Genomic DNA, 23,390 nt, shown 5'->3' on the forward strand with positions numbered 1-23,390 from the left:
TAGAATCCCTGTATACCAACATGCCACACAAAGATGGATTACAAGCCATTACGAATAAAATTTCTAACAACACCATAGCTGACTTAGCTACGAAACTGTGCCAATTTGTTCTCACCCATAACCACTTCAGATTTGGTGATGATCTCACTTCCTTCAGATCAATGGTACAGCCATGGGCACCCGCATGTCGCCTGAATATGCGAACATCTTCATGGTAGACCTGGAGCAACATTTCCTGAAGCTCACCCACTTGCAGCTTTCATATACCTGTGATTCATTGATTACATTTTTATCATCTGGACACATGCTGAAGAAGCCCTGGATACTTTCCAACAGGCATACAATGCCTTTTACCCCACTATCAACTTGACAATGAACCAATCTATGCAATAAATACATTTTCTGGACACTGCTGTAAAAATGGATGCCTAGAGACCACGTTATACCGAAAGCCTACTGACTGGCAAACGTACCTGCATGCCTCTTTGTTGTTGTTGTTAGGTGTGAAGTCGTGTCCGACCCATCGCAACCCCATGGACAATGATCCTCCAGGCCTTCCTGTCCTCTACCATTCCCCGGAGTCCATTCAAGTTTGCACCTACTGCTTCAGTTACTCCATCCAGCCACCTCATTCTCTGTCGTCCCCTTCTTCTTTTGCCCTCGATCACTCCCAGCATTAGGCTCTTCTCTCTCAGCCTCACCTACCTCACAGGCTGTCTGTTGTGGGGAGAGGAAAGGGAAGGCGATTGGAAGCTGCTTTGAGACTCCTTGGGATAGAGAAAAGCAACATATAAGAACCAACTCTTCTTCTGCAGTAATATCAGGGCTCTCTCAGCCTCACCTCCCTCATAGGCTGTCTGTTGTGGGGGGAGGAAAGGAAGGCGATTGGAAGCTGCTTGGAGACTCCTTGGGATAGAGAAAAACGGCATATAAGAACCAACTCTTCTTCTTCTATTTCTTTTAAAGGTGTTCTTTCCTCTTGCAGACTCTTCCACAGTTACATCACTTTTTCTGTAAATTAGATGCTAATCTAATGCAAAATTTGGTCTGGGAGTCAATATTAAGAGGACAAAAGTAATGTCAAATTCGCCACTGAGAGCCTTTGCAGTTGACGAGGAAGGACTGGCAATAGCGCGCAGTTTTGTATTCTTGGGTTCCAGAATCGACACAGATGTACAGAGTGCTGGAGAAAGGAAGAGAAGGCTAAGCTGAGGAAGAAAGGCCTTGACCAACACAGGGAAGATTTTGAAGGACAAAGATGTGGCCCTGGCAACTGAGATCAGTATGGCCACAGCAATGGTTTCTCCCCTGGCAATGTATGGATGCGAAGGCTGGACTCTAAGGAAGGGTGAGAGAGAGGGGGGTGGGAAAGATGCCTTTGAATTGCAGACCTAGAGGCAATGGCTGAAAATGCCATGGACTGCAAGGAGAGCAAACCGGACTGTTCTGGCCCCAGTAAACCCAGCTGTTCTCGTGAGGCCATGACCTGCAGTCACAAACACTCAGGCTTTGGTCATGTAAGGCATGCAAGTGATGGGTTAGGGGAATATGATTGTGCCTGGCAATACTGAAGGGAGCAGAAGAAGAGGCAGACAAAGAGCAAGACGGATGGACAGAAGCAAAGACGTACGTGGACTGACTTTACGGAAACTGAAAGACATGACTACAGACAGAGTCGGATGACGGGCCTTTGTTCAGAGAGTCACTGTGAGTCGGAAACCACTTGACAGAACCAAATGACAAATATGCTAACTGGATTTGGATCTAGTCATTCCACGACAGACCAGCCTTCTCAAACTCTTAAGCGCCTGATAGGTACGCGTATGGTACACCCAAAATAGCTCACAGGTATAAGCCACAGACTGAGTGTCCCCCCCTCCCCTTTACCTCCCGCTCTGCATCTGCTTGGTGTCAGTCCAGAGCAGGGAGGGGTGAGTGGGTCACAGTGGCTCCAGGGTGGCTGAGAAGCGTGGGTGGGCCTCACAGCTTCCCACTAGTTGGTGCGTTGGCAGGAATGCAGCCTGCTGGGGACCCGAATGGGAAAGGCCTGGTGCCCCGCTGCTTGTTGCCCGTGGTGTAAAGACTGTTGGCAAACTTCAAACAGATGGCTGTTGTTGGAACAGAATCCACACATTCCTGGTCAATTATACCGTCTGGCCCGCTTTCAGCACCTCTGAAGATGGATGAGGTGCCCCCCAAAACAACGTAAACCCATCTCGGGCTTGGTGAATAGCGGGAGAGGTCAGACCAGAATAACTGGGGGGGGGGGTGTCATGACATCATGGCTGGCCAATCAAAACCAATGCACCTTGCACTTTCCATTAACACAAGAGTGACATCATTGCCAGCCAATCAGGAAAAAGCCACTTGTATCCCTTGTGGCAACGCCTTTCTGTGTTGAATTCAGAAATGAGAACAATTTCAAGTTTTCCAGTTTCTTTGGATGAGCAAGGTTGAATGAAATGGTTCCAAGTAGTTTCATGTGTCCACCTCTCAAATTCAGTGACTGTCAGAGCGTAGACAGCACACAATGTTCCGGATCTGCGTCAACCCAGAGATCAACAGATGGTGCTCATGAGGGTTTCCAAGAGTTCTCCTTTAGCACTGTAACCCTTAAAATGACTCAAGTGGGTAGCCGTGTTGGTCTGAAGTAGTGCAACAAAACCAAATCAGAGTCCAGTGGCACCTTTAAGACCAACAAAGATTTATTCAAGGCGTGAGCTTTTGAGTGCAAGCACTCTTCCTCAGACTATGAACAGTGGGAATATATAAGCAAAAGTTAATCCTGTTAAATTAGTAAACTGTCACAACATCCAAATACAACCATAGGATAATTCTATGGGCCATTCCGCACCAGGATCTATGTTGCAAATTGGTTGCGGAATGAAAAAAACCCATTTCAAATAGTGGAATTCGTCGTTATGCATACCTGCCTTTGTAGTTTTGAACAATTTGAACAATGCATGGCCAGTAAGAAATGTGGCATCTGACAGCGTTGATGCTCAATACCCCCGACTGGCTGGGGGTTTCACAGAGCATTCCACAGAGATGCACAACAAAAAACAGATTTAGTAGAAGAAGAGTTGGTTCTTATATGCCACTTTACCCGAAGGCGTCTCAAAGCAGCTTACATTCCCCTTCCCTTCCCCACAACAGACACCGTATGAGGCAGGAGAGGCTGAGAGAGCCCTGAGATTACTGAAGAGTAGGTTCTTATATGCCACTTTTCTCTACCCGAAGGAGTCTCAAAGCAGCTTACATTTGCCTTCCCTTTCCTCTCCCCACAATAGACACCCTGTGAGGCAGGAGAGGCTGAGAGAGCCCTGATATTACTGAAGAAGAAGAAGAGTTGGTTCTTATATGCCACTTTTCCTCTACCTGAAGGAGTCTCAAAGCGGCTTCCAGTCACCTTCCCTTTCCTCTCCCTACAACAGACACCCGGTAAGAGAGGTGGGGATGAGAGAGACCTGATGTTACTGAAGAGTTGGTTCTATCATGCTTTTTTCTACCCAGAGTCTCAAAGTGGCTTCCAATTGCCTTCCTTTTCCACTCCCCACAACAGACACCCTGTGAGGGAGGGGAGGCTGAGAGAGTCCTGATATTTTTGCTTGGTCAAAACACCTTTAATTAATTAAAAAAAATTCTACTCTTATTTGGGCATGTTGACCTACCCCATCTCAAACTGTCCAATGGCCTTAAATGGGGTGTGTGGCAGAGAGGTGTGGCCAGATGACACCACTTCCTGGCACTGCAACGCCTGAAAATATTTCAGCAATATCTGCATGGTCAAAAGGTTGTAAAAGTCTGCTCTAGGAGCATCTCTTCTGAGGGTGGGCCATGTTGGTCAACAGTGGAAAGGCTAGATCAGGCTTTCTCAACCAGGGTTTTGCAATATAAATTAGGGTTTATTGTGATATAACCATATATGGTCATGTCGATGTGCCTGCCCCTCCCCAAATGGCCAATGATAGGCTGGGAGGGGCTCAGGTGGGTGAGTACACAGTTCTCCTTCCCAACCATATTGTGCCACTTCTGGGGATTCTCAAAACGTGAAGAATGTTTCTGGTGTTTCTCAATAGTAAAAAAGTTGAGGCGGGCTGGGGTAGATTGATAGATTCCAGTGGGTTGCCATGTTGGCCTGAAGCAGTGGAACAAAGTTTGAGCCCGGGGGAACCTTTAAGACCAACAAAGTTTAACCCTGAGTGTAAGCCATGTTGTGCAAGCACACTTCTGCAGATACACTCAAATGGAAGTTGACAGTCCAGGTCGCAGGTGAGCAGCAAATTAGCATAAGCATAATAAACAGCATTTAACAGATGCAATGGTCAAATTGGAATAACAAGTTCCTTCCTATTCAAACCCACCCATTCTTCCTTTCTTTCAGGCAGCAACTCTCTGCTTTGGCTCCAGGCCAACTGCCTGCAGCCCCACAACCTCTATTAAGATGTGTCTGGTTTTGTTCACTTGCTGCTCTTTCTGTCCCCCTTCCTTGTGACTTTAGCCTTCTTTGTCTCCTGCCATTCCTAGAGTACCTGAGCCCAGAATTGCCAGCTCCAGGGCAGGAAATCCTCAGAGTCTGGGGAGATGGGAACTGGAGAGGGTAGGATTTGAGTAGGCATGTGATGTCATAGAGCAGACCTTCTCCTAGCCATTCCTAGGTTGGCTCCATCTTCCCTGAACCCCAGCATCATTTGTGACAGTATATCTCTGCAGCCATTCCTAGCTTGGCTAAAACCAAGGTCCAGAAACACTTTGTTCAGACACTCCGAACTTAGCTCCACCATCCCTGAGCCCCCAAACCTCTTGTCCCAGCCCCCTCTCTGTAGCCCCCCTAGCTTGGCGACTTCTTCGCTGCGCCCCGCTCCCTGTCTCTGGGTAGCTAGTCCTAGCTGGAAGCCTCTTGGCCCAGCCTCTCCCTTTCTCTCCCGGAGCACCGGCTCGGCTGCAGCCCTCCTCTAGCTCTCCGAGCCCTCGCCCGCCTCCCGCCTCCCCGGCTGCCTGCTCGCCCGGCGCGCCCCTGACGCGCCACTGACGCCTCTCCGCCTTCTCCTTCCTGCCGCCGCCTGCCTCTTGCCGCAGCCCCCGGGCGGCGCCGCGGCCCAGCCGGAGCCCCCTCCCTGCCCCCTGGCCGGCAGCATGGCCGGCAGCGGCGCTCTGCCCTGGCTGGCCCTGTGGCTGGCCTCGACCTGCGCCTCTCCGCCGCCCGACGGCGACCCTTTCGCGGCCCAGCTGGGCGACATCTCCGCCTGCCAGGCGCGCTGCGCGCAGAACCTCCCGCCGCCCGGCGCGGCCGCCAAGGTACCGGGGCGGGCAGCCCAAGGCCGGGGGTCCGCGGCGCGCATTGCAGCAGCGCCGCCCGAGCAGTCCGTCAGCGGCCCGGACATCGAAGGGCGCGCGCGGGTGGTCGTTATCCCCCCCCCCCCCGGGCAGCAGAGAATGCGAAGGACCAAGCGTCCATCTTCTCTGCCTGGGCGAGCAACCGGGTAGGGGGGCGACGGCTCCCATTTTGTGCTCGGCCGTTTGGACGACACAGGTCTGGCGCGGCTGGAGGGCCGCCGTTATGCAAAGCCCGATGCGGGTATTTTGGGGCAGGTGCAACCAATCCTCCTCCTCGACGTGAGCCCCATTGTAGGGAGTAAGGGTGCTTTGCATCTCGGTTGGGGGGATGTGCTCGTCTCCTGCATGCACAGAGGCGCTTGAAACCAGGATTAGTGCATGTGTGTGTGCCTGTGCACGCGCGTGAGCGTGCAAGAAAACTGCAGTTGGGTGCGTGCCCTCTTGTAGCGGAAGAATTTTTAATTATTATTTTTTTAAGCACCGGGATTTCTCCCCTGCGGCGAAGCAGGAGAAATTCATGCCCGAAGCCCAGTGGTGGCTAACACCGCGCCGGGAATTTTGTGCATGCAGAGGGTTCTGTGGGGATGTTTCCTTTTGTCTAAAATGCACCGCCTCGGTAGGCTGTGATGTCATTATAGAGGTCTCAAGGCCGGATCCAGATATTTCATTCGTGCATTCATTGCTGCCCCACTGTTCTCCTCATCGGGAACCAGCAGTTTACATCAGTCTCCCCCCCCCTTTGTTTCATTCTCACAACGGCCCTCTGAGGGAGGGGTAGGCTGGGAAGAATGTGCCTGGCCCAAGGTCAAGAGGGCAAGATTCAAACTTGGGTCTTCCAGATGCTAATCTGAGAATCTTAACCAGTACACCACCATGGCTGTTTGACAGTGACAGAACAGGGTATGAAACTCTGTTGCAGAAATGGCACTGGATCAATAAATACAATTAAAGGAGCCCCTTTTTGTTATGAAGCCCTGCCTAACATGTCTGAAATCTAGTGGTTATTGGATTTTCTCCAGTATCCTGCTTCGTATCCTGCTTCTGACATTGCTTCTGACACTGCTGCCCAGTGTAGGCCCAGGAGGAGTTCATAGACTGCCCTTCTACAAAGTGGTTTCATTTGTAGCTTTGGTTGCTGGGCCTAGCGTATGTCTTCTTAGGTAAAGGTAAAGTTATCCCCTGTGCAAGCACCGAGTCATGTCTGACCCTTGGGGTGACGCCCTCTAGCGTTTTCATGGCAGACTCAATACGGGGTGGTTTGCCATTCCCTTCCCCAGTCATTACCGTTTACCCCCCAGCAAGCTGGGTACTCATTTGACCGACCTTGGAAGGATGGAAGGCTGAGTCTTCCCAGCCTCATGGGCAAAGCTTTCAGACAGCTGCCTTACCACTCTGCGCCACAAGAGGCTCATGCTTCTTGGGTGAGACCAAATCTTGTCCAGAGGCCTGTTTCCAGAAGCAATAAATTTCATCAAATGCTCTGCTGCCCAAATTAAACAATTTTGTTTCCTTAAAGGCAACCAATTCATGCCTGCTGCAGTAAGAATTGTTAATCCCAAAATCTCATCTCAAATATATTATGGCAGACCTATTTGGGCAAAAGCATCTGTAAACAGCCCGTGGCGCCACGGGCGCCACGGACTGTATAAAGGAGTAAGGGGTAGTGGGGAGGAGTTAGGGCGGGACCGGTCCGGGATAAAAACTCGGGGGGGGGCCAATCAGGAGCCGCGAAGCGGCTCCTGATTGGCCCCTCCGAGTGTCAATCCCGCCCCAAGCAGACAATGGGGAGCCGCGCGAAGCGCGGCTCCCCATTGCCTGCTTCACTCGCTCGGAAAATGGCGGCCCACCTGGTGAGAGCCTCGGCTGGGGGGTGGGCCGGGAAGCCTTCTCTCGGCCGGCGGAGCGGCCTCGCAGCGTTGTCGACGCTGCGAGCCCGCTCCGCCGGCTGAGAGAAGGCTCCAGAGAGCCTCGGGGGGGGGGATGGGTGGGGGGGGGGAAGGGAAGCCTTCTGCCGCCCCAAGGAAGCCCCCGCCGCAAACACAACACAAGACTCCAGCCGCCGAGAAGCTGCAGAGAAAAAAGAAACACCCCCGGAGGAGCCTTTCGCCGCTAGCGCGACGAGAGGCAGCAGAAAAAAAAAACCCTGTAGGAGCTCCAAGCCGGCGCGCCGACGAGAGGCAGCAGAAAAAAAAACCCTGTAGGAGCCTTTCACAGATCCAAGCAGCAGAAAAAAAAACCCTGAAGGAGCCTTTCCCAGCTCCAAGCAGCAGGAAAAAAAACCCCTGTAGGAGCTCCAAGCCGGCGCGCCGACGAGAGGCAGCAGAAAAAAATTAACTCTGTAGGAGCCTTTCGCAGATCCAAGCAGCAGAAAAAAAAACCCCTGTAGGAGGTCCAAGCCGGCACGCCCACGAGAGGCAGCAGAAAAAAAAAAACCCTGTAGGAGCCTTTCCCAGCTCCACGCAGCAGAAAAGAAAAACCCTGTAGGAGCCTTTCCCAGCTCCACGCAGCAGAAAAGAAAAACCCTGTAGGAGCCTTTCCCAGCTCCACGCAGCAGAAAAAAAAAACCCTGTAGGAGCCTTTCCCAGCTCCACGCAGCAGAAAAAAAAAACCCTGTAGGAGCCTTTCCCAGCTCCAAGCAGCAGAAAAAAAAACCCCTGTAGGAGCCTTTCCCAGCTCCACGCAGCAGAAAAAAAAACCCTGTAGGAGCCTTTCCCAGCTCCACGCAGCAGAAAAAAAAAACCCTGTAGGAGCCTTTCCCAGCTCCACGCAGCAGAAAAAAAAAACCCTGTAGGAGCCTTTCCCAGCTCCACGCAGCAGAAAAAAAAACCCTGTAGGAGCCTTTCGCGGATCCAAGCAGCAGAAAAAAAACCCTGCAGGAGCCTTTCCCAGCTCCAAGCAGCAGAAAAAAAAAACCCTGTAGGAGCCTTTCACAGCTCCACGCAGCAGGAAAAAAAAGCACCTCCTGGTGTCCCCTGGGTCCTAGCGCCCATTGCATTCCTGGTTGCAATGGGCTTTCTTGCTAGTTCAACAATAATGTTGAAAAAGTCCAGGCAAATATCTTTCTGCAACTCCAAGGTGCCTCAAAACGTGTGCCTTATTCAGCTACTTGTGCTGAAGTGGGCCAACATCTGGAAAATAAGGCTTAGATCATAACTTTTAAATATTGGCTTAAAATACGTTTTAGAACTGGGCTGAGCTGTTTAATCTCTCATTTAAAAAATGATTCTCACTGTGCTAACTGGTTCTCTGTTATCCAGTCTAAAATTGCCCAAAATGGATTTTCAGTTGATTTTTTCCCTACTTTCAAATGAATCAGCCTATTTTGTGCTTTAAAACAGATTATTAGATTCTAAATAATTCTTTTTTTTCCTGTGCAATCTCATATATGCTCTCCTATCAACCTTGGCTTACAAATCCATCATGGAACGATGGCCCACTATTTCTATCATCTTGAGCACCCTTGCCAGCGTAGAGCTTTCAGGATGGCTAGGTTGAATGTTGTCCCTTCTAAGGTCCTAGCTGGAAGGTATCAGAAGGTTCCATTTCAAGAGAGGTTATGTTTCTGTTCTGTAAACTTACTGTATTCAACCCAACCCATCCTAGACTGCCAGCTTCATGAGATTCCTCATAAAGAATGTCTTCTCCCTTTATTACATTCTAAAGGATTTGTAAATAAGTAAAGTGCATTTTTATACTTATTAAATGATTATTCACCTGAAATAACATCCATGGTTACAAAATTTCTGGAGGAAGTTCTAAAAGTTAGAACTAAACTTTTAAAGCATATATTCAAGTGGATTGCCGTGTTGGTCTGAAGTAGCACAATAAAACCAAAGTCCAGTAGCACCTTTAAGACCAATAAACATTTATTCAAAGCGTGAGCCTTTGACTGCAAGCACCCTTCGTCAGACTCAGATGGTAGTTCATAGTCTGTTGGTCCTAAAGGTGCTACTGGACTCTGATTTTGTTTTATAGCATATTTTACTGTTATTGCCTTGTTTATATATATTTTCAGTTGTTTTGACCTTTTCTCACTTATATGTTGTAATGCAATGCTATGGAATGCCAATAAAGGTACTGAGCAAGAGAACCCATGTTGGGTCAGGCCAGTGGCCCATCCAGTCCAGTACTCAGTGTTATGCAGTGGCCCCAAACCAAATTCCACCAGGAGGTCTACCAGTGGAGCCAGAACTCCAGAACTCACCTTGTGCCACTGAAATCACTTGGTTCTCCCCCCTCTCTTGCTTAGGGGGTGTGGATATACCAGAAGAAGCCTGCAGAAGGGGTTGGCTGATCCAATCCAATCCAACCCATCAGCAGTCTGTGGTTTGTCCTGGGGGGTTGGTGACTGGTGAACAATTGCAGCCCATAGGCATAGGCTGTGCTGGGGGCAGTATCCAGTCAAATCTACCCCTTTGTCCTCCTCTGCTACCACAAGCTGCCTGTGGAAGCGGGGTGGCAATGCCCCCCTTCCCCTTCTTCTTTGCAGTTTCCCCACACTTTAGAGCAGTGGACTGCACTTACCATGAGCAGTCCATGGACATCAGGAGAGCCAGAGCTTGGCCACCCCTGCTTCAGAGCTATCCAGCCTGCTCCATCCGCCACTGGATCCATTACACGTTCTCCCTTGCCTTTTGTTAAGGCAGTTGTTCCCTCGATCAGGAGACCTCACATGCCATTTGCACAGTGATGGTGCTGTAGGGTCGAGAACCACAGTCAAAGAAGCTTGGAGAAAACTGCCTGGTCCCTTTCTTTAGAGGCGTCACTGAATGTTATTTGCCAGGAAATATTTGCTTCTGTGTTTGATTATTAAAACATTTCAATCTCATGTTTCTACCCAGCTTCCGGGTGCCTGCTTTATATCCCTTCTGGGAAAAGGTCCAGGGGGCCATTTCTACACAGTAAGCTTCTGTTAAAGGGACAGGATATCCCTTTTCTCCATGTCTGTTAGCAACCCTAAAGTCAAGGCTTGCTTATTTTTTTAATTGAGTTTAGAGCAGGTGGAAGGTTTTTCTTGCACTGAACTTAAAGGACATCTTGCTGCAAGATACGGGGACTAACGTTGAGGGTTTTTGTTAAAAAAAGAAACAAATTCTAGGGGGAGAGAATGAAGCATTGAGCACCAGCCGTGACAACTGAATAGTAGCATCGTGTTCTGTATGTTGGCTGCTAAGAAGCGTCCTTCTGTCCTCTGTTGGAAACAAGGATACTAAGCCAGGCAGATGTCATCTCTAGCATGGTAGTTGTCATTTTGACTGCTTCGTAATGTTAAACTTATTTAATTTCTTTCTTTGTTTTTTTATTCTTGTATTTATATACCGCCTTCCCTGGAGGCTCAGGGCAGTTTACATATATATAATTTAAAACATACAATAATGTAAATACACAAGTCAAAAATCTAAGTTGTTATAGGTTTAAAATTCAGAAATAATAACTAATTTGCCTAGGCTGTCTCCTGCTCAGAGGAGAGGTGAAAAGGTGACAGATAGTTTTAGTTAATTGGCAATTAGTTAGGGAGGTCAGTGGAATTCCAGATATAATTTACAGGGCCTTTACCATAGGCCCAGCGGAACAGCTGTTTTACAAGGCCTGTGGAACTGTCCAAGGTTCCTAAGGGCTCTGAGGTTACCTTGGAAGAGTGTTCCAGCAGACGGGGGCCAGGGCAGTAAAGGCCCTAGCTGTTGCCATTTTAATTCCTTTAAGCCCAGGGATCTTAAGTAGATTTTGATCACAAGATTTTTGTGTCCTTTGGGGGACAGTCCCACAGACACAATGATTCCATACCATTTAGGGCTTGAAGGTAAGAATGAAAACCTTGAACCTAATTCACTCTTCAATCTGGAGACAGTGGAGCTGGGGAAAAACAGGTCATATGTGTGCTCTCCCACGAGTCCCAGTAAGGACCGGTGCAGTTGCATTCTGAACCAGTTGATGTTTCCAAAGCACCTTCGGGGGCAGCCCTGCAGAGAACAGGTTACAGTAGTCCAGCTTGGAGGTAAACATTGCTTGGATCACAGTGGCCAAGTTGGATGCTGATAGGTAAGGTGCTCATTGTCGTGCCTAGCAGAGATAGTAGAATGCCTTCTGGGCGACATTTATGACCTGGTCTTCCATAAATAGGGAGCCGTCCAGACTCTTGACCATTACTGAAGTTGTTAGTTAGACCCTGTCAAGGGTTGGGAGTTGCACAGGCTCACCTGGACCATACCAGCCCAGCCAGAGGACCTCAGCTGGATTTAACTTCAGCTGACTCCACATGAGGCAATCCGCCATAGTCTATAAACACCAGGCCAGAGAATCTGGGGGTGTGGATGGATGGCTGTCCATCAACAGGTATTGCTGGGCATCATCACCATATTGGAGCCAGCCCAGCCCCAAAACTCCAGGCCAGGTGGGTGGGTGTGTGTGTTGCAACTCGATGTTCCATTGAGTTCCATCCCAAGTAGTCCTCCCAGACAATATCATAATTAACAAATAGGATTAAACAAATAAGATAAAACAGAGGGTGATGGGCACAGACACAAAATGGCCCCAGTGGGAGACAGAGCCTCACAGGCCCACCCCTCAGAAGAATCCCAAATGCAGAGGAGGCCAAGAGGAATAATTTTAAAACAATAAACTGGGAGGAGGCATGTGAGAGAGGATAAAACCAACTCTGTGGTGGCGCTGATGTGGAAACAATATATTTTAAACCACACAACCAATCAAATCTCCAGCATCCAATAAAATACTCGTTTGGGCACTGGTCCTAAAGGCAGAGGGTCTATTCCCTTGTGCATGATAGTGCTGTATTAATAAGATCATGGTGGGAATTGCTGGTGGGCCTGTTTCCTCCTGTGCACAGCCGCATACCAATTCCCATTCCCTGCACACCCTAGTGGGTTTTCATCTATGCCATTATGCAACAGCAACAATACGGACCAATGCCGGCCCTGACAGGTGCCATCTCCTTCACAGACCCCTTGCAAGCTAAATTGTAGCAAATACACCTACTGCCTTTCAGTCTTAATTTCTCTCCCTTTTTTCTTTTCCTCCCTCCACCTAGGATGCCGTTCTCAATGCCTGTTACCGTGGCTGCCGGCTGTTTTCCATCTGCCACTTTGTGGACCCTGCCACTGAGCTGAATGCAACCCGAGCTGAGTGTGAATCAAGTAAGGCAACATCTGTGTAGCTTCCTCCCCCCCCCCCCCCCCGGCTCCTGGTTCAGTTGCCCTATCCAGAGCCCTTTCTTCACAGAAGGCTGCAGCCCCTCTTGGGCTGTGGGCCTTCTAGGACAGTGCAAAATTTAAGAGCTGATACATTGGACCTCCATGCCTCCTGACACTACATAACCTTCTTGGGCTTTTACAGGGATTGTTTTCCACATTTAAAGTGCGGGAGAGAAATGGTACCTTCTTGAGAGCCAGCATAGCATAGTGGATAAAAGCGACAGACTCTAATCTGGAGAACCATGTTTGATTCCCCACTCCTCTTCCACAGGCAGCCAGCTGGGTTACCTTGGGCTACTCACAATTCTCTTAGGGCTGTTCTCACAGAGCAGTTCTCACAGAGCTGTCTCAGCCTCACCTACCTCTGTTGTGGGGAGAGGCAGGGAAAGGTCTTTGTGAACCACTTTGGAACTCCTTTGGGTAGTGAAAAGCAGAGTATATAAAAAAGCTCTTCTTTTAAATTAAATAAGAAGACAGCACCTGGGGCTATGGTCCCATCTCTCTGTCTGTCCATTCTTCCATTCCTCCAAGAGGCTCAGGAAGCCACACACAGTTCTCCCCTTCTTTGTTTTGCCCTTGCAACAACATCCCCCTGAGGTAGGTCAGACTAAGAAAGCAGGCTACCAAGTTAATTAACAAAAAACTCTCAACATTTTTTCTCTTCTAGGGAGGCCAGCCAAAATGACCTCCAGATTTATTTTCTTTTCAAGGATCTTTCTTCAGTGACCGGGGCCTTCTCCCTCTCTCTGAGGACGCAGCCTCTTGTAGACTTCTCTTCAAGGCGGGGTCCTCAGAGGGAGAACGTTTTTCCTTATCTAAGAGGTGTGCCTAGGTCAGGCTTCCTCAACCAGGGTTTCATGAAACCCTGGCATTTCTTGAAAGCCCTGGAAGGGTTTCCCAAATTGGGTGGGAGTTCATTAATTTTGTATATTTTTTAAAGATGTGTTAAACGTGTATCAGGTGATACGACCATGTGGACCTGCTCCCCTCTCCCAAAATGGCTTGGAGGGGGTGATAAGGGGAGGGGCCCCAGGTGGGCATGTCCACAGCTCTGCTTCCCAATGATGTTCTGCCCCATCGTGCCGCTTCTGGGGTTTCTCAAAGCCTGAAGAATTTTCGCAATGGTGAAAAAGTTGAGAAAGGCTGGTCTAGGGACCATGAAGGCACTTTAAAGAGGGCAAGAAGATAACTAAGGGGCACAACATAGTTGTGGCAGATTTCCTCACCCCCAGTCATTATTCTGTCAGTTATGCTAAACCTATGGGGGTTGTTTTTTAGAAGGCTGCAGGTCCTTTCAATGGGTTCTGTTCCACAGTCATTTATGGGGTTCTTTTTGAACCTCTGAGGGAGCTGGTGGGCAGTTGGAAAACCAGGCTCTCGGAGGAAAGGTTGCCTCAGAGTGAGAGGGAAAATACTGAAATCCGCCTGGCTTGAGGAGGAAAAGGGAAAGAAAGGGCTCAGGAGCCAGGTTCAAGGGAGAACAGGCTGGTTGTTTTCTGTTCCTGAAGTAAAAGTTACAATTGTTACTCTGCCTGTTCATGTTACCCTTGGATGTCCTTTTTTGTAGTTTAATAAATCAACTGTTGTTGTTTTTTTTACCTAGTGACTAATTTACCTAGTGACTTGTTTTTTACCTAGTTTTTTACCTAGTGACTTATTTCGTTTAGTGACTAAACCAAGAAAATATCATTTCCAGTAGTCAGTTGACTATTTCATACCATCGCACAGCCAACTAGGCTACTAGGCCAAAGGAAAAATTGATAGAAATAAATACATACTGCCACTTATATTTTCCCAGGAGTGGTTAAAGAAGAGGGTCTTACTAGTGGCAGCCACCAGGTCCCTGACAGGACAGGGGCAAGTGTGAAAAACTAATGGTGGTAACCAGTGGGCTGCACTCACCCCCAGTTCACCTTGTAAATGCAGTCCTAGCCTGAGGAATCAGCCTTGAAGATGAAATCAATCTGGAGGTTTTTCTGCCTGGACTCTAAAGGGGAAAAAAAGTTCTGAGATTTGTTGTTGTTGTTGTTAATTAACTTGATAGCCTCCTCACACAAGTGTTTCCTGCTTTCTTGCTAAGTGCTGGCCTGTGATGCTTTTTTGTAGTTGGCATTCATTCTAAGAGAGTGCTGGACCCAAAGCATGCCCCCACTCCGAGTACCATGACAAAGCAGGGATTTTTAATGTGGAGCTCTTAGGGCATTTCTGCACATTAGTAAAACTAGCATCACACCTACGGAATGGCAAAGTGCAACATGGCCCTCCTCAACTTTTTGCTGTCTCGCCTTGGTTTGCCTTCTTTTTGTACATCTTACCCTCCTTACCTGCCACTGGAAGGTGTCGTGCTTCCACCTGTCAATCAATTCAGGCAATCAATCCCCTTTCTGCAACAGTTTAAAGTAGGGGTCATCAGCCCCCGGTCTGCAGCCCGGTACCGGGCCGCGAAAGGCTCGGTACCGGGCCACCGGCAGCCGCACCTGCCTCTCCCCCCCCCCCACGGCAGCGAGAAGCTCGCCGGGCTGTGAGCGACAGCAGAAGGTAGCAGGCAGCGGCAGCGGTGGTGAGGGGCGGGTGGAGGAGGAGCCATGGCGCACAACACTCAGGGTGGCATGGAGGCGGCCATTGCCGCTGGCCCCTTGCCGCTGCTGCCTGCTGCCGTTGCCTGGTAGGTACACTTGTTTCCCGCTACCGCTTCTGCTGCCGCTTGATGTCACTTCTGTAGCAGCAATCAGCCTGGGAAAAGGGGCAACATGGCCCCAAATGACCCAAAGGTTGAGAATCACTGCTCTAGGGGCTCCTGGATATCCCCATACCTTCATTATATACGTTACAATACAATAACATTTATTATATACTAGGGGAAAAGGCCATTTATAAAATGGGCAAGGGAGAATTGTGGCGGGGAGGGCACTCGGTGCTGCTAGGGAGGGGTGGGGTGAGCGCGGTGGGTGGGGACGGGTCGGGCCGACGGCGGGCAGCGGAGTGTGGACGGCTGGTTGGGAATGGGGGGAGGGGAACCACGCATGCTTGGGACTCGGCGCTTGCATGGTGTCTCATGGGGAGCGGGGGGAGTGTGGGGTAAGGAAGCCATGCATGCGCGGAAGTCCGCACATGCGTGGTTTAGTTGGAGGCCATTGTAGGAGCCGCGCGGGTAGCGCGGCTTTTCTTCGGCGTCTGTCAGGGGCGGCGCGGTATGGGGGAGAAGGGGGCGATCGTGGAGAGGGTAAGTAGGGGCGCGGGGAAAGGTGGGTGGGTGGCGGGACAAAGGATCGTGTTGGGGGGTGGGTGTGGGGGGGAAGTGCGGCGGAGTCGTTGGGCCTTGTTGTGGGGGGTGTTGGCCAGTCGGTGAGGGAGAAGGGTGCGATCGGCGAGATGGGGCGTAGGCCATGGGGGTGGCGGGTGCGGGGAAGGAGGGGTGGAGAGGGAGATGTTGGGGGGTTTGGGGGGGGGGGTAGCAGCTTTCGGGGGGTTGGGGGGTGTTTAGCGACAGGCAGGGGTGGCTCACCTGGGTGGGTGTGGGGCGCAGGTCGGTCATGGCGGGGCGCTAGGTGCCCCTCTCGGAATGGCGAAGCCAGCAGCTGTTGGGGCCCGGAGGCTGATGCCGGTGGCGTCGAAGTGGCAATGCGTAGTCAGTGGTGGGGGATTCCTAGGCCAGTCCCCGGGCAACTTGGGAGGGTGTGGGGCTGGAAAGGAGCAGGAGCTTTGCGTCTTTGATGCGGCGGCCCTGCTTCGTTCCCCGCAGCGAGGCGCAGTCCACGAGAGCGAAGCAGGCAACTTCGAAGCAGGCAACTGGAAGAGTGACACTCAGAGTGGAGTGAGTGACATTCAGAGGGCCGAATCAGGAGCCGCTTTGCGGCTCCTGATTCGGCCCTCCGAGTTTTTATCCCAGATGGCGCCCGCCCCTTTCTCCTCCCAACTTGCCTTTAGCCTTATATTTAAGACCGCGGAGCGGTTTACAGATAGCCAAAGGCCATTACAAAGCACAATTAAAACAATGTGGTACAAATATGAATAAAACAATATTTCTCCAATATTGCATACATAAAATTGTAAATATGGGCTACTGCGTTACAATAAGAGGGGGGAAATGGTGTATCGAAGTGGAGGCTCCTGTACAAATGCTTTGGCTCGGATATTCCTGGCAGCCAGAGTGAAAAGTGCCACCCTATATGAGATATAGGAGTTGACATCTGATAACAGATAGGTGACTTTGTCAAAATCAGAAATAGGGGGTGAGTTTGGTAATAACTTGGCAAGGAATTTGCCCCTGGGTTCAGGGGACAAGCCAAAACATAGATGGATTTCCACATATATACAGGCGTTGGGTTGTGGGGACCTTCATTATATCCAATGGAGAGACATGCTTTGTTGAATGTAATATTATTTTATTTCTGGAATCTCCTATACGCATGTCTGCCTATTCATTGCTCCAGGAAGTTCACCATTACAAAAAAAAAATTCCCTTCCCCAGGAACAAGGGGGAGGGAGGCAGGTGCGAGGGCAAGACGCTGCAGATGACTTATAGCATGTTTAAGCCTCCATAGCTTCCTTCTGCTGGTTGCCTGCTGGTTACTCTCTGGTCACTAGCACTTTTTAGGGTGGTGAATCTTTTCTGCACACAATAAATGTAGTGAAATGCTTACCTAATGTAGGCGTTATATTCTCTAACCAATTCCTTATCTACTTAACTATCTGAAAATCCAGATTGCAGTCCTTCAACTTATCCATCAGAACATCATGGGGAACCTTGTCAAAAGCTTTACTAAAATCCAAGTAAATGACATCAACCGAATTTCCCCGATCCAGCAAACCTGTTACTTGGTCAAAAAAGGAAACCAGGTTGGTCTGGCAGGACCTGTTGGAGACAAATCCAGGCTGACTTCCCTGGATCACCACATTGTCCTCCAGATGTTTGCAGATCACTCCCTTTAATATCTGCATTAATATATTAATATTAATATTTGAATTAATATATTAATTCAAAGTATCAAAGGACTTGTGATCCCATGAGGGGTGGTGTTAAAAAAGCACTATGATAGCTGGCATTGCATTGGCATTGCAACGTAGAAGTATTAATTTTAAAAAATTGTGGGCATCGTGGGACCTTTAAAATATGGAGGAAGGGGATTAGCTGCCTGCATTGATTGACAGATGGAAGCATATTGCGTATAAGGCACATTGCTCTCTTCCGCCATTTCCAGCAACAGATGTGTAAGGTGAGACACGCAAAAGGCAGCAGATAAAGGCAAGCAGCAAAAAGGTAAGGAGGGGCTGGGAAGCACAATAAAATTTGCCATTTATCTGGGGTAATGCCATTTTTACTTTTGTGCGAAAATGCTCCACATTTTGGGATTCCCTGAGAAGCGCTTTAAAATGGCGGATGTAGCAAGCAGTCAGCGGGCCAGATGCTGGATGTGGGTAACATCATGTGAAGGGGCCAGAATATTCAGCTTGCTGGACTGGCTTGATGCTACATTTAAAGGGTGCGGAAATCCCATTTGTTCCAAGCTAATAAAGAGCTGTACCAGTCACTAGATATGGAAATATCAGGCCAAGGCAAAATCAGGCCAAGGCCTCAGTTTTCCACTCCTAGTTCCAAAACATAGCTGAATATAGAAGACTAGAAATCAAGCCCATTTTATTATTTAATTTATTATTTAATTTAATAAAATGAGTGCTAGGAGCTGGTCTTATCTCGGCCGAGAGAACGCCGTTCGTGTCTTCAGGGAGGGTGGGGGGGCCCCAACCCTCCCCGAAGACAGTAACGCCGTTCTCTCGGCCCTGGGAGTGGCCTCGCTGGGCGAGGCCGCTCCCGGGGCCGAGAGAAGGCCGGCGCCCGCCCCCCCTCCCCGAAGACAGTAAAAGGCGTTCTCTCGGCCCCAGGAGCGGCCTCGCCGGGCGAGGCTGCTCCCGTGGCCGAGAGAAGGCTGTTGCCCGCCCCCCCACCCTTCCCGAAGACAGTAAACGGCGTTCTCTCGGTGCTGGGCGAGGCCGCTCCCGGGGCCGAGAGAAGGCGGCCACCCCCCCCCCCACCCTCCCCAGAGTCAACAACGGCGTTCTCCCGGCCGCTGGAGCGGCCTCGCCGCATCTGCAAGGCGGCGAGGCCGCTCCAGCGGCCAGGAGAAGGCGGCGCAGCCTCCTATGGACACTCGGAGGGGCCAATCAGGAGCTTCGCGGCTCCTGATCGGCCCCTCCGAGTTTTTATCCCGGACAGGGCCCGCCCTAACTCCTCCCACACAGCCCTTACTCCTTTATTCAGCTCCGCGCTGCGGGGCTGTTTAAAGATAGGAAATATGTTAGATGCCGGTAAGGGCCTACTTCTAACCTTCCTGCCCCCACCAATCAGCTGGTTGAATACCTCTAGTAGTCAGCTAGTCTATCAGAGGTAGCCTTTCTTTGCACTTGGAGTTTCTGTCTGACTTTAACTGATGCTGGTGGATCTGACTTAAGAATTTGCCTCGCTATGTTGTCCTGCATCTAGGTAAGGCGTGGCCAGGTGAGGCATAGCACCAGTGGCCTTCCTCCTGCTGAATTTTCCCAGCACCTATTAGTCAGTGGTAGACTACTGCCAAATGTGAAGGCTTCTTTTTAAAAAACAGTCATAGTTAGCACTCCTCAAAGGGCCTGTCTGCTGTGAATCTACCTAACTGCATGTGCAAGTGATGTTATAATCAGTACACAACATAAGAGTATCCTGCCGGGCTGAAAACGTCCATGTGGCTTTGCATTCTCTTTTGCACACTGGCCAGTTGGTTTTCCTAATGGAACCCTCTAAGGAGGCTATCAAAGGATCACCCTATGTTGTTTTTCCACTGGGTATTCTGGCATAGATTATCTCTGCCTATGGAAGTCAGTCTATAGCACGTTTGTAGTCAAGGTTCATGGCTATTTTCTAGATATGAAAAATCTAAACCCAGAATCCTCTTTCCCTCTTTCCCCATCTAGTATTCAAAGGTGGACTACCATTGAACGTGGAGGTTCCCATTTGAAGTAACGTTTCTGCATACAGAGAAGCACTGTTTCTTTGTCCATGTGCCCTCAGCAGCTGTGTGCAGTCCTGATGCTCTTTTCTCAATCATAAACATGAGATCTCATTGTCTATCCTCGGTTCCCCTCCCCTTCCTATTTGCAGCCTGCTTGGAGGCTTACTCGGGAGGTGTGGAGCAGTTTGGCTGCATGACTGGGTGCAGGACACAGCTGCCAGAGACGGAGAGCAGAGCCAACAAGGTACCTTCCAGGCACTATCCTGGGGCACTCAGACCAACACAGGGAAGTCAGTGATCAGCAAGCAGTTCTTATCCCAGTGGCTGGGTGTTTCCAGGATTCTAAAATGTTTAGGCCAGTGGTTCTCAACCTTTTCTTCGCCATGACCCCAACTTTGGCGCCAAAGTCAAGCCCTGCAAGAGGTGATTGGAGGGGGACAAGGGCCCCGCCTGGGGGAGGGCACTGCCGCCACCGCCACGGCATCCACATTGCTAGGCCAAGCTTGGGTGTGCGTTATGCTCCCTTGGCTCGCTGCTTCTCTCCTTTCTCCCGTCTTTAACCACGGAGGGTTCCACGGCTCCCTGCTGCAGAGCACACGGGGCTTGCCGGACGGAGTCAGGAGGGATGGGGAGACTTTGGACCCATGAGGGGAGGGGGTCGCTTTCTTGCCAGCTCTGAAAGAGCTGAGCAAAGTGTTTTGGCGCATTCCTCAGCAGGTGCCGGCGCAACCCTCCGGGCAGCTGCAGAAGCAGCCAGTGGGGCTCTGGAAACATGTGTGCGCATGCATGTGCACAACAATCAAGGCGGCATGGAGGCAGCCATTGCCATGGATTCGCCCCTCTGCCCACGTCTGCCGGCCACCGGTCACCACTCACCTCTACCACCACCACCACCTGCCTCCACACACCGCCACCTGCTGTTGCCTCCACAAGCTGCCACCGCAGCGGCGGGCAACATGGCGACCCTGGGGAAGGGGCCAGGCATCCCCAAATGGGGTCCGAGCCCCAAGGTTGAGGACCACTGGTTTAGGCAGATGTATACCTTATGTATGGCAGGTTTTTGATGGTTACTTATTGGTGTGGTATTTGTAACCTACACATGTTTGGAGTGGCACATTTGTAGTCATCAACAACAGGCAATTGTAAGCCACCTTGAGTCACATGATGGCTGCTGGGTGACCTTGAGTCAGTCACAGTTCTGTCAGAGCTCTCAACCTCACCTGCCTCCCAGGATGCCTATTGTGGGGAGAGCAAGCATGGTGTAGTTGTTAAAAGCTGCAGCCTTTAATCTGGAGAACTGGGTTCAATTCCTTACTCTTCTTCCACATGTAGCCAGCTGGGTGATCTTGGGCCAGTCACATTTCTCCGCCCTAAGATAGGCACCCATCAAGTTACGGACAACTTGCTAGGTATTTGGGTGCAGGACTTTGCCTGGTGGAGCGTCTCAGTTCAGGAGTGGCTGGGGGAGGCATCGGAACCACCTCTTCTTGGCACGATGTTGGAGGTGGCTTGGACGGTGTCTCTGGTGCCTCCTGGGATGTCTCCACCTCTGGTGCTGGTTCCGGGTTGCTCCCCATGGGACTGTCATCTGGCTCGCTGTCATCACGCTCAGCTGGCGCATTGGTGAGTTGAGTTGAGGCTTTGTTGAGGGCAGGAAGGCGGTCCTGCAGCTGGTCGATGTGGCAACGTAGCAGGTTTCCACCCTTGGTCTGTACTTCATATGACACTGGTCCAGTTTTCCGCAGAATCGTAGCCAGAATCCAGCGGGGACCATCCGCGTAGTTGCAGACATAGACCTCGGCTCCACTGTCTGATGGACCTCTCTGCCTGGAGGCCGAGTCGTGGTGAGGTCTGGGTTCAGACGGTCCAGGATAGAAGTAAGGCAGCGTCCCATTAAGAGTTCAGCTGGGTTTCGGCCAGTGGCCGACGATGAGATGCTGTGCGGGTGGAACAGCCACTCTGCTAGTCTCTGATGCCAGCATCCATGCACTATTCTTTTGAGTTCGTCTTTGGTTGATCGCACCATCCGTTCAGCCTGTCCATTGGTGGATGGAACGGAGCGGAAGTAATGTGCCTGATCAGCAGGCTCGTGGTGAAGGCACGGAATTCCTCAGAGACAAACTGAGCCCCGTTGTCTGAGACCAATGTGTCGGCAGTCCATATGTTGCAAAAACTGACCTCAGGACGTTGATGATGGTCTTGGAAGATGATGGACAAGGGTTGTGCAAGTTCTCTGGAAAGTTCTTTAAGCAATCTCGGGTGCATTTCATCCGGCCCAGGGGATTTGAACTCATCCAGTGCAGCTAAATGCCTCTCGATAACCTCTCTATCCATGTCAACTTGCCACCCAGACACTATCCTTTGGCTACTGCCATCTCTAGATGTACCTCAACCCTTTGACCTGTGGAAAAAACAGATGTAAAATAGGCGCTAAGCCTTTCTGCTTTCTCTGCATCTTCCATTAGAGTTTCTCCATCTGCACCCATTGCCTCCTTTACTTTACATTTGCTCCTCACATAACTGAAAAATCTTTTCTTGTTACAATGGGCTTCCCTGGCCAATCTTAGCTCACTCTCAGCTTTGGCCTTTCTGATGATTGATCTACAGTGCCTAGTAACCTGTAGGTACTCTTCTTTAGAGCTCTGTCCTTCCCTCCATTTCCTGAACATTTTCCTTTTCTTTCCCAGTTCCTCTTGAAGTTCTCTGTTCATCCAAATAGGCTTCTTAGAGCTCCTGCAGTGTTTTCGTCTTTCTGGGATAGTCATTGATTGAGCATGCAGTAGCTCTTGTTTGAGTAGCGCCCACCCTTCACATGAAGAAGAAGAAGAAGAAGAGTTGGTTCTTATATGCCGCTTTTCCCTACCCGAAGGAGGCTCAAAGCGGCTTACATTCGCCTTCCCATTCCTCTCCCCACAACAGACACCCTGTGAGGTAGGTGAGGCTGAGAGAGTCCTGATATCACTGCCCGGTCAGAACAGTTTAATCAGTGCTGTGACTAGCCCAAGGTCACCCAGCGGGCTGCATGTGGGGGAGCGCAGAATCGAACCTGGAATGCCAGATTAGAAGTCCGCACTCCTAACCACTACACCAAACTGGCTCTCACCAATGCTTGCTTCCCTTCCAGCATTCTCATTCATGGTATGACACTCATCATGTCTCTGAGTTTATTAAAGTTTGCCCTACGAAAATCCAACATTCACGTCTGGTTACAAGCTTCCTTGCCTCCCCATCTCCAAAGGAATTCCATGAGGACATGGTCATTTACCCCTAGGGTCCACACCTCCTTCACCTTATCTACCAACTCTTGCCTGTTGATCAGTATTAAGTCCAGTATGGCTGAACCTCTTGTGGGTTCATCTACTAATTGATAAATGAAATTGTCAGCCAGGCAGGTCAGAAACTTGCATGACTGAGGACGCTTCGCAGAGTTAGTTTCCCAGCACACATCTGGGAAATTGAAGTCACCCATGATGACAAGGTCTTGCCGCTTGGATATATTCTCAAGCTGCTCACAAAGTGCAGCATCCACATCCTCTCGTTGGTCAGGCGGTCGGTAGCAGACACCAACCACCACACTGTTTGTTTTCCCCTTGCTTATTTTCACCCAGATGCTTTCCACTGTAGATATACTCTCCTTCACTAGAATTTCCTGACAGGTAAACCCTTTCCTCACATTCAGTGTCACTCCTCCACCTCTTCGATCTATTCTGTTTTTTCTGAACAGTTCATATACATCCACTATTACATTCCAGTCATGAGAATCATTCCACCACGTTTCTGTGATACCTACTAGATCATACCTTTCCATCAGCATGAGAAGTTCCAGCTCTTCCTTCTTATTGCCCATGCTTCGGGCATTAGT

General features: G+C 50.0%; 1 protein-coding gene across 9 annotated transcripts in view; it reads left to right on the forward strand.

Annotated features, from left to right (window-relative positions):
- The first annotated feature begins 4,897 nt into the window (after positions 1 to 4,897).
- The window catches only part of TMEM59L (transmembrane protein 59 like), a 74,559-nt gene continuing 56,066 nt past the window's right edge, over positions 4,898 to 23,390 (forward strand). The window contains exons 1-4 of one of the 9 annotated variants that reach the window (XR_013229902.1): positions 4,898 to 5,298; positions 10,179 to 10,238; positions 12,383 to 12,488; positions 19,678 to 19,772. Coding sequence is in view for 7 of the 9 variants with exons in the window: in XM_077331617.1 (XP_077187732.1) it covers positions 5,137 to 5,298; positions 10,179 to 10,238; positions 12,383 to 12,488; positions 19,678 to 19,772 (423 nt within the window). In the remaining 2 variants the exon portion in view is untranslated. The remainder of the gene's footprint in view (positions 5,299 to 10,178; positions 10,239 to 12,382; positions 12,489 to 19,677; positions 19,773 to 23,390) is intronic. The other 8 variants (XR_013229903.1, XM_077331617.1, XM_077331618.1 and 5 more) reach the window with 8 other exon arrangements.

Source organism: Paroedura picta, chromosome 4 (assembly GCF_049243985.1).
Source record: "Paroedura picta isolate Pp20150507F chromosome 4, Ppicta_v3.0, whole genome shotgun sequence".
Lineage (NCBI taxonomy): Eukaryota > Metazoa > Chordata > Lepidosauria > Squamata > Gekkonidae > Paroedura > Paroedura picta.